At 44.0% G+C, this 11,164-nt stretch overlaps 1 protein-coding gene across 2 annotated transcripts in view; it reads right to left on the bottom strand.

Moving 5' to 3' along the window:
* Nucleotides 1-218: 218 nt before the first annotated feature.
* Nucleotides 219-11,164, bottom strand: part of ENTPD2 (ectonucleoside triphosphate diphosphohydrolase 2) — a 178,146-nt gene continuing 167,200 nt past the window's right edge. For both annotated transcript variants that reach the window (XM_029611200.1, XM_029611199.1), the window contains exon 9: nt 219-3,577. In XM_029611200.1, coding sequence (XP_029467060.1) covers nt 3,374-3,577 — 204 coding nt within the window. In that variant the 3' untranslated portion in view covers nt 219-3,373. The remainder of the gene's footprint in view (nt 3,578-11,164) is intronic.

Raw genomic sequence — 11,164 nt, 5'->3', positions numbered from 1 at the left:
CTAACTTGGCTACATTTCCTCTGTTACCTCAAGCCTGCACAATGCCCATCAGAGGTGGAGGAGGGTGGGGGGACTCTTAGGTAGAGTAGCAGACAGGGGAAAGCAGGTAAAATGAGTGGGACAAATGGTACATAATTAACAATTCCTATGTTATTATATGTTATTAACCAAGACAAGCTCTAGAATTTTATACATGGTGGAATAAAGGAGATCGCCCACACAGCAGCAGTGAATATTTTATTAGCACAAAAGGTATTAAAATTACAAATCTTCTGCCCCTCTCATTTCTTAAATTATTCACATAAAAAGGAAGAAAGTAGTGCGAGTCAGCATATGAAAGTGGGGGGTGAAAACTAGCACAGTGAAGAGGAAACAGAAGTGGCAAGGATGTTATGTTATTTTTATAACTACAGACATACTTCCTAAAATATTTCACATAAGAAAAACTAAGTGGTGCAAGCCATAGTAGTAAAGCCAGCCAGTCCCTGTAAGAAGCGGCCAAGGCTCACCTGACGAACTGGCTGAGATGCCAAGGCAGCTTCCTGATAATTAGCTAGACACAGAGGTGACGGCTGGCCTGAAACAGTGCTTCTTTTTCCAAATGGTTTCTCCAGTATCTACCACTGCAAGTCATGAGAAATTTGTGCTGCAAGCAAACCTAATTTGCATTTTGTACTGGCCACCAGTGCACAGGGGACTTAAGAACAGTTACAGGATTAGATATTTTTCCCTTTGGCATAGATTTTCATGCTGCCTGGGGGTAGTACTTATCTGCAGGCCTGCACTATTACTTGCAAAGAAGAGACTCTATGAAGAGCAGGAAAAGCAGATGCAAAATATGAAACAGAGTACTGGTGGGGGATTTCAAACTGAAATCCAGGCCTGTCCTTTCCCTCCTCCAATCTAACATTGCCCCTTTTTCCCCCCACAGGTAAAAGTATATGTGCTTTCTTTTAATCGTCCACCTCTACGTGCTATTCCACAGAGTGCGTGCTTTTACCTACACTGAAGGAGATACAGGTTTCAATACAGATTTTTACATGGATAGGTCTGCATTCATCCATATAGCTTTGAAAATTGTGCTCTCACTATATAAAAGGTATCCTTAATAGTGATAAAAGAAAAAAAATGCAGTAAACTTGTTTAACTTTCCCTCATTGCACTGAAAGTCAGTTTTAAGTATATAACGTGGTGCTGAAAGACACGTGCATGTGATAGAAAATAATGCTAGTCACACTTCAGGAATGGCTTACTGTGCTTATGAAATGGTCAGTTTTGAAGGACAAATCTCTTACTCTAGCTATGTTATATAAATGATCATGGGGGGGGGGGGGGAGGGCGCAGAAAGATCTCACTCAATCTTGGCATAATTGGAATTTTAATACATAGTCATGCCATCTCATCTGCACACACCAGTCCTAGTATCATTTTATAAAACCAGCAAGGAAATGGTTTCAAAACTCATTTGATGATCTTCCATCACTGGCATTAACAGAGATATTATTTATTCTCCATGGCCACATGATCAGCCAACAGAGGTGTAAAGCAAATGCTTTAGGGCTCAACCTCCCTTTCAACAATGCTCAAATCCAAGATTTCTAGATTTGTCACTGGAGTTGGATGCCTTATACCAACCCCATCTATATCTATGTGCTCTTTTCATCTGTTCTCATCTAAGAGCTGTTTCTGACAATAGAACCAGGTTCATGGAGGCGTGAATCTGCTATCTTCCAGCTTAGAGAAGTCGCAGTCATCTTATGGCCGTGGCTAGATTTCCCATTGGCACAGTGAGTAAATTTGGGGGGACTCCATTCTTTGCTATCACAAATCTGTGCTATCCTCTGCCCCCCTCTCTTGCTGGTGAGGGGGTAAGATATGGAAGGTCCAGTATCTAGGAGTGTGAGAAATATAAATCCAGACCTACTTATGACTTCTTAGAATTGTAGGCGAGAAAGTCTATGGTTATCTGAAGAGAGAATTAAACTGGGCATCGATGATAGGGATAGGAAAATTGCAGGTCACCTTAGCATTGATGGAGTTTAGTAATTTCACAGTGAATCTGTCCAGTGCCAAGTTACTTCATGGTGAATTACTCAGGCTCTCGGCTCAGTTTGTGAAGACAACGATGCAAGGAAAGCATAGGAAAATAGAAAGCAATATGCGAAGGGTCACAATCAAAGATACACCTAGAATACAGGGCAACCACAACACCTCCCTCACCCTCTAAATTCCTCCCAGGGAGTCAAAACACACAGTCCAATACATAAAGATCATAAGCAAAATAGAATTTAGGAGAAAATAATGATTTGACCTTCCCTGTGCCAGCTCAGCTTGTCCCCCTTTTCTCTATCCTTAGCCCAAGGTGGCTCATGCTTATTTAAATAAATTTCTTCACCATCTTCCTTCATAGATTTCAGTAACATTAGGTTCCAAACTACATACCCTTTCTAACGGATCAGATAGGTTATCATCTTCTGTGCAGCAGCAACAAAGTCCTTGGTGATGTAGGATGAAAGGAACTTACCTTCAAGGCACATGTTATTTATTTTCCAGCTCAATGAATAGGCTTCGCTCTTGTATACCTCAGATCTTCCCCATACATCACAGTGCTTGCCTTAAAACTGTTTTTAAGAAGACAGCATCTGAGGCATCAAGACTACCTTCCATAGGTATTTGTTTCCTAGGAAATGCAAGGGGCCCTCTGCTGTTGATTTATTACTGGTTACCTCTAATGTCAGTCCTTTCTTGTAGTCCAGAATAAGCCACTCACACACTTCCCCTTTCTCTCATTCAGTTCAGAGATGGTTATTTTCCAGATAACCAGGGAAATACTACAAGATACTTCATGCTAAAAAAAAAAAAAAATGCCACTGAACACAAAATAAAAACCATACAATAAAACAAATCAATAGCAATGGTCAGTAACGTGTTCTTACGATATATTTACAATGGGAAAACACTTTTTGCCCTTCCCCTTCGACAATAAGGCAAAGCTGTGGACAATACTAATAAAGGGCATGAAAACTCTCTAATTTGCAATTTCACACCCTGATGCCTGATCTGTTTAAAATGTGATCAGTCTAACTCTCAAATAAAATAAAAAATATAATAATAATTTTAACCAGCACTCCCAAATAACCCTTCTAACATCCTATAATTAGTGGTCACTTTCCCCATATTTGAATCATGGAAGACATTTTTTTTTAAATTTGCTTCTCTTCAGTGGTGCAAAATTGGGCAGTGGGGAGAAGCATGGATTTCAAGCATGGAAATAAAGTGTACATGTCTTCCATCTGAGCAAGCATGACTGAATTTATCCATGCATCCTTGTCTTCGGAGAGGATGTTGGATCTCCTTCACTTCCTCTCTGTTCTTAGATGGGGCCATGCTCTTTGCCATTGCGAAACAGAAAGAACAGCAGCACCAGGGCAACCAGGATGACTGTCACAAAGAGGAGGACGAGAACGACCCAGGAGCCATACTCTGTTCCCTTGCGCAAGCCTGGTTCCTCAGCAGGTATCATGTTGGTGAGGTTCAACATGTAACCAAGTGCCCAGCCAATCGAGGTGTCTCCGGCCTGAAAGAAGAGAATGAAGAAATGCTTTGGCATTAATAAACAATGGCACTAATTTGTAATTTTGCAACACTTTCTCCACACAGGATGCAAACATGCTTTACAATGAGGTACTACACAAATCAGAGCTGCCAACATTTCTGCATTCTGGGTTACTGTCCCATGCTTTAGGACTATTTTTCTGCTTTGTCTTTCAAACAGCATGTTGCAGTTCAATGCTTTTTGATACGATAAAAAGGTCCAAATCCAGAGGTTGCTTATTGGATATTACCAAGAAATTCACTTATTAATGGATGACCAGCACAGTAGGTTTACAAGCTCAAGGACACTACATTATATCTTCAGAACAGGAGGCCTAACACCCATTAGAGTTACCAAGATAAAGCAGTATTAAACCAAGGCACAGAAAGATAGCCCAGCTTGCTCGCTGACCCACAGAGCTAGTAACCAAAAACAAAAAGCCTGGGTAATGGTGCAAGGATAAATAATGCTATAAAATATTTGCAGTACGCTACCTTATTCACATTTCAAAGGAACACTCCAACATGGCAACCACCAATGTAGTCAAACAATGGATGAAACAGAACTAGCCCAGAATATCTGAATTGACCCAGTTCAGATGCATCCAGAACCAAGGCAGTAGTAAATCCAGATGCAAAACTAAAAAAAAAAAAACCACTTGGGTTCGGAATCTATGGTCAGAATTACTAAGCCCTGCCAATTGGCACAGGAATTGTGCATTGAAGAGACTTCTGACTGGACTACACTTGCAGGAATTTCTGTTCTTACAAGCTTCTGTTAGCTCCAGAAACAGCCAACCAAATCCACAGAATGATAGCGTTCTGTAAAGAAAGTGTGTTTAAAAATATGGGCCTGTTTGTATCACAGGTTTTCCCTGTTGGACAAAATGGAAGAGGACTGCTAATAAAAATCAGCTCTATATCTTTATTCCAAACTGAATTTAAAAAAAAAAAAAGGGAAAATTCACCCAGCAGTGAGGGTCTCAGGTCAGTATCTCAGTGAGGATTTACTGTAGGATAAAGTATTGCTATACAGATGTATCAGCATCTCTTATAATAAACAAAGAAAAAATAATGGTGTCTACCCTCAAACGGTATTTTACTCCAAGTATTTTTATAAGTGGGGGGGGGGAAAAAAAAGGAACTTTGACCATCTATTACTATTCCATTAACTCTTAACACAGACTATAGCAAGTCATGTACAGATCATAGTAAGAACAGGGCTAGAGACTTTTCTCTGTTGACTCAGGCCAGTGCCATTAGGCTAATCAGGACTTCCTGTCCAGCTGGAAGCACTTCACTAGCAGCCTGGTCTGAATAAAAGAACTCAATGAAAATAAAGTTATCACAATAAAATAGCCAATAAGACAGAATTTCTATTTCATTTCATTCAGCCTTCACCAAGGGACTTAAAAAAAAAGAAAGAAAGAAAGAAAGAAAGAAAAGAATGGAAATGCAATTGTAAAATTAGGAGTTATGATGTGAAGTTCCTAGGAGAACACTCAAACAATATCAGGAAGTATTCTTTTCATGGAGAAGGCCCTGGATGCCTGGCATGCCCTTCTGGAAGGGGTGGTGGTAGTGACAAAGACAACAGAACTCAAAAACTGTAGGATAAACATAGGCAATGGTAATGAAGCACTGGGTAATCTGCACAGAGCAGCAGTTCATCCCATAATAGCAATGGTAGGATGGCTTTGTGCTTCCAGGAATCCCTGGAGTGGCAGTTACAACCCTAAAAAGCATTGGATGAACCATTTTGGTCTTTATCTGCCATCATTTACTATGTTACTGTAAGGGAATACCAAAATCTGCCCTTCACTTTTGTGGCAGTAGTGGTCTCAACAGGTCTGCTTGCTGGCAGTGTGACCCAGAGGTCTCACTAGACCTATAGTTCCCAAACCTGCCCTGGTGGTGACAGGACTGGTGTGCAGAAGAGCCCCAGAGAGTGAAGAAAACCCTATAAGCCAGAGCTTTCCAAAGTGTGTGTCGCGACACTTTAGTGTGTCGCCTGCAGTGTGCTGCGCAAGCCCGGGGCACGTGACACACCGGCAAGTGGGAGCCAATGCGGCCGCCGGTGGACCTCATCCCACTGGCGGCTTGAGCAGTAAAGAATCGCTGTGCTGTGTGCCGGATACGCACAGCAGGAAGATCGGTAGGACCGTGGTGGAGCTCACTTCACCACGGCCCGAAGAACAAAGTCATGTCGAAACGTGCAGATGCTCCTCCTCCTTCCTGCCCACGCGGCCCCGGAAGGAAAATGTTGCCGGAGCCGCACAGGCAGAAAGTGGGAGGAGCATCAGCCACGTGCAGAAGAGGAGCAGCTTTGTTACAGCGTGCGAGAAGAGGAGGCCCGGTAGCAGGGGCCCCACCGCGGATCGGTCCGAAAAGATGAGGGATGCTGCAGAGCCCGTCCTGCAGCGACCCATGAAGAGGAGGCCCAGAGGTAAGAGAGAGGCTGAGGGCCCGTAGAATGTGTGTATGAGATGAGTTGAGAGATTGTGTGCGTGTATGAGGTGAGTTGAGAGATTGGGTGCGGGAGTGAGGACCTGAATGTTTGCAGAGACAGCATGTGAGAACCTCTATGTGTGTGAGAGAGACAGCATGTGATAGTGAGAGCCTGTGCTTGAGCAAGACAGCATGTGGGAGTGAGAGAGAGTGTTGCGGTCCCGGGCCGTGCCCCGGGTCCTCCACCTACCTCGGGGGCAGCCCGGGCCGTTTCAGGTCTTCCTCGAGTCAGTCGCGGCAACCCCCGGGCCTGCAGGCCTTCCAGCACGTCTCTCCCTCCTTGGGAGAGACGCCGACATCCTGACGCGGCTGGCCCCGCCCCCTGACGCACGCGCGCAGGGAGGAGCCCCATTTAAAGGGGCCAGCACGGGAAAATCCTCAGCTGCACTGAGGATGACATCAGACGCCTCAGGGTACAAGTACCCTGCATCGAGCTCTCATCTGGGCCTTGCAACAAGGTTCCTGGACTTGTCCTGCGATTGCTGCGTTCCTGGTTGTCTTCGTCCCGCTTCTGCCTGCTTCCCTTGCTGTGGATTCTTCTGGACTTGACTCCTGGACTGGCTTCGGATCGCTCTCTGGCTCTGACTCCTGGACCGGCTTTGGATCGCTCTCTGGCTCCGACTTTGGACTGGCTGCGGACCGCTCTCTGGATACCGACCCCTGGACTGGCTGTGGATCACCCTTGGACTCAGACTCCTGGATTTCCTACGACCTGCTGGAGGCGCCAGCCGTCTGGAACCACGACCTGCAGGAGGCGCCTGCATCTGGACCACCCACAACATCAGGAAGTCGCCTAAGTCCCAGCGGCCGTGTCCCTAAGGGCCCCTCCTGGGGGGACTTCGGCTTCCAGGGTGAATCGCCTAAGTCTCAGGGGCTGGACTCCTAAGGGCTCCTCCCAGGGGAGTGCCAGTCTCCAGGGCGAAGATTCTTCTTCGGTCCAACACCGTCCATCCGTCCAGAGGAGGTCTAGTCCTTGATTGCAGAGGACTTCTCTGTAGACCAGAGCGTTAGCCAACTCCGAGCTTCCGAACCGCCTCCTGGTTGGGACATTCGCTGTGGTCCTCCATAGCACTACATCTTCTGTTCCAACCAGCCCAAGGGTCCACGAACACAACAGAGAGCCTGGGTGTGTGTGTGAGTCAGACAGCATGTGCAAGAGAGAGACTGTGTATGAATGATTGTATGTGAGAGAGCATGTGACAGTGAGAGCCTGTGCTTGAGCAAGACAGCATGTGGGAGTGAGAGAGAGCCAGGGTGTGTGAGAGTCAGACAGCATGTGCAAGAGAGAGACTGTATGAATGATTGTATGAGAGAGAGCATGTGAGAGTCTGTGTGTGTGAGAGAGAGAGAGAGAGAAAGCATGTGAGAATGAGAACCTGACTGAATGTTTGAGGGAAGAAGATAGATGGAGAGAAAAGAAATAGAAAAAAGACAATATGAAAGGAATTGGCAAAATAATAAGAAAGGGGAGGTGGAACAAAAAAGCCTGTGACCAACCGATTAGAAAACTAAGTTCAGACAGCAAAGGTAAAAAAAAAAAGAAATAAATTACTTTTTAGTGATTGGCACAGTAATCTTTGGTAATGTGCAAGAGTAGCACTTTCTCTATGCGGATCTCACAATGTATGAGATCAACATGGAGGAAGTGGAAACCCATGGGGCCTGCACAGAGGAGGCAGCAGAATGGACTTCAGTGCCAATAGCAGCAATCAGCACTTCCCCAATAGCCATGCGGCAGCAGTGACAGTGGCAGCAGAGGAATGAGAGAGGCTCAGAGGTTGCTGGCAAAAGAAAGAATGGGTGCCTGCCTGTGTGTGAGAATGAATGGGAGCATGCCTGGGGGATGGTGAGGGAGTGGTGTGAAAATGACTGGGAGCCTGCCTGGGGGTCAGTTTCAGTGTGTGAGAATGACTGGAAGCTTGCCTGGGTGTGAGTGCTTGTGTGAGAATGACTGGGAACTTGCCTGGGTGTGTGTGTTTGTGTGAGAATGATTGGGAACTTGCCTGGGTGTGTGTGTTTGTGTGAGAATGATTGGGAACTTGCCTGGGTGTGTGTGTTTGTGTGAGAATGATTGGGAACTTGCCTGGGTGTGTGTGTTTATGTGTATGGGAGGGAGCCAGAGAGAGTGAGAGCATGAGTGTGTATGAGAAAATCCAGGGGAGTAAGAGTTTGTGTGTGTTGGGGGGGGGGGGGTGAGTGTGTGTCAGTGTCTGTGAGAGCGAGAGGTTATGGTGGGTATAAGAGCATGAATGTGTATGTATGTGACAGTGTATGTGTGAGAGAGAATAGACATGTGAGTGTGTGAGAGAGGATAACCTCCTAATCCTTGACAATAGCAGGGTGACTGGAAATCAAGAGCTCCCATGTATGGACAGCAGGAGCTTTTTAAAATCCTTATTAGTTTTAATTATTGGGTGTTATTTGATATATGTGCTGTTTTGAAATATTTTATTGGTGTTTGGGAAATTGTAAAAAATGTATATGATTTTAATTAATAGAAATTCTATTTCAGTAGTTTTAAAATATTCTTTTATTAGTATGGTTTTACTATTATAACTGATGCTTTATGTTTCTTGATTTTGTTTTATGGGGAATGATGGTTCTGTTTTTCCATTGTTAATACACAGAGTCTGGCTTCTTGGAGTTTCCATTTCAGTTTTTGTCTAATTTGTGCTCCTTTATTTTGTATTCTGTATTTGGTGAGGGTCTGTCTCTGCTCTGTGTGTGTGACCATTATGAGAGATTCTGCTGGCATAGGGATCTATAGCAATCGGGTTTGTTTTGTTTCCTCAGTAGGTGGTGTATTCGTATTCTAGGACCCAGTGTAATATTTACCCTTGCTTTTTCACAGGTAGGGTTATTTGTTGTTTGAGTCCTTGGTGTTATTACTGTTATGTTACAATGGGATTGCAGTATAGATTTTGAGTGTCTTTTTTTGCGAGGTTTTATTTTAGTTCACAATGTGCCTGGCAGTGGAAGGTGTTTGTGCTGTGCTTACTGTGAGGTGACACCAGCATTTGAAAATATCTTTTAGTATGATGAGCTGTAAGGGAAACATTCAAGCTCCATTGTTTGGGGGAATTTCAGTGGATGCACAGAGTTACAGAACTTGAGGTGCAGGATTTATATTGACAGTCTGTCCCTTCCTATAAAATTCCAGACTTCACTCTCATAGCCACATAGAATTAGTTGAATGAGGCTATCAATTTTATAGTATGAAACTGGCCAGCTTTTTAAAATTACGCAGAAGACCCTTTGGACTTTATTAACACCAAATATTCAAAAGCTGTGTTCATCCCATCAAGCTCATATATCTCTCATTAAAGAGGTAAATTGAATAACACAATAACTTTGTTTTATTATTGTTATGCATAAATTATAACAATAATATTAAACTTGGAATATTATATATTTTTAATATAAATGAAAGGTTTTCACAAGATAGGTTTTGTCTTGAAACATTTTATTATGTATATATTTAAGGAAACATACGTAAATTGTCAAAATACATTTCGTTCGTTTAACCTTTAACCTCTGGTTTGCTAGTAGACTGAATTACTGTGTCCCGAAATTATGTTTGTCTAAAAAGTGTGTCACCAACATGAAAAGTTTGGAAAGCTCTGCTATAAGCCATGAAAAGACTGACTCCTCCACCCCCCCTGCTCAGGAACCCCAAGAGGTCATGGGGCATTGCATGGTCCTTGACCCTCTCTGTGAGCCCCCGTTCCCAAGAGCTGACCAGGATGGAGACGACATTATTCTATAAGTATGTATGTAAGGGATTGGTATGAATGTAGTTTGAAGCTCTTCCAAGCTTGGTATCCGCTGATGACCACTCACATACTGTTTAGCGTTCTGTTAAGGCATGCGTGGAAGTCAGGGCCACAGCTTTGCATTTTATTCCACAGACACTTAGGCCTTTTCTGTATATCAGGTAACTACCAGTCATGTAGAATAAGACTTAAATGAAGGAATAAGTTTATTTGATCTTTGATATGCTTCTGAAATACATATGTTATATATCACTTTCCTCAATTGAAACGTTTCCCCAAAGCAGTTTACAAAAATACAAAATATTGTATTATTGCTCTGTATTTATTGTAATATCTAAGCCAACAAGAAATTGATGGCATTGAGGATGATAGCTTTTCTTTTTTTGCTTGTTCCATGAAGAAAAAATATTTCAGATTGCCCAAAAGTTTGTGTTAATTTCTAACTAAAACTGTAAAGCTCTTGTACTGTCTAAAGAGTGAAGTTCCTTCTCTTGGGATGAAGTATGATTGGGACACAAGGCTGTCAACACAATTTCTTGATCAATACAAAATGTAGAATTAATTTTTGGAATATATGATGGAACTGTGTGTAACAAACTGTCTTGAAAAAAAAATGTGTAAAGGAGGAATTGAGATGGCTGTCACCACTGTTCCCTCTAAGCCGTGTGTGCGTGCACAAAACTCCTGAACCCTGCGCAAACAGCAAAGCAGAGTGCGCACAAGCTATCTTCTCCCCTGCTGCCACTGGTCCACTGCGCTGCCTACCTGCACAGACCTCCCACGTGGTTCGCCTGATCACCAAGCAAACAACCATGGTGGCTGAAAACGCAACTGAGGCCCAGCAGGTCGCTGCTGAACTCATCTCACAGCAGCCGAAGACCACAACTGAGGGCCAGCAAGCTACCACAGTGCCCATCCCATGGTGGCCAAAGACCATGACTGATATCGGTCAGGCCACTATGGAGCCCATCCCGTGGCACCTGAATACCATTACTAAAGGCTTCCAGGACACCACGGAGCCCACCCCACTGCAGCCGAGGAGAGCAAAAGAAGACAGCAAGGCCTAGAAGAAAAGGCCCAGAAGAGGGGGTGGCCCTGTCAGTGTCTATGTGAGGGAAGAAAGCGAGCCTGTATGTGTAAGGGAGAGAACGAGCGCACGCGCATGTGTGTGTGTGTGTAAGGGAGAGAACGAGCGTGCGCGCGTGTGTGTGTGTAAGGGAGAGAACGTGCGTGTGCGTGTGTGTGTGTGTGTGTGTGTAAGGGAGAGAACGAGCGTGTGCGTGTGTGTG

This window comes from Rhinatrema bivittatum, chromosome 8, assembly GCF_901001135.1.
Source record: "Rhinatrema bivittatum chromosome 8, aRhiBiv1.1, whole genome shotgun sequence".
NCBI lineage: Eukaryota > Metazoa > Chordata > Amphibia > Gymnophiona > Rhinatrematidae > Rhinatrema > Rhinatrema bivittatum.
The sequence above is the reverse complement of the archived record's forward strand: the minus strand, read 5'-3'. Positions and strand labels throughout refer to the sequence as shown.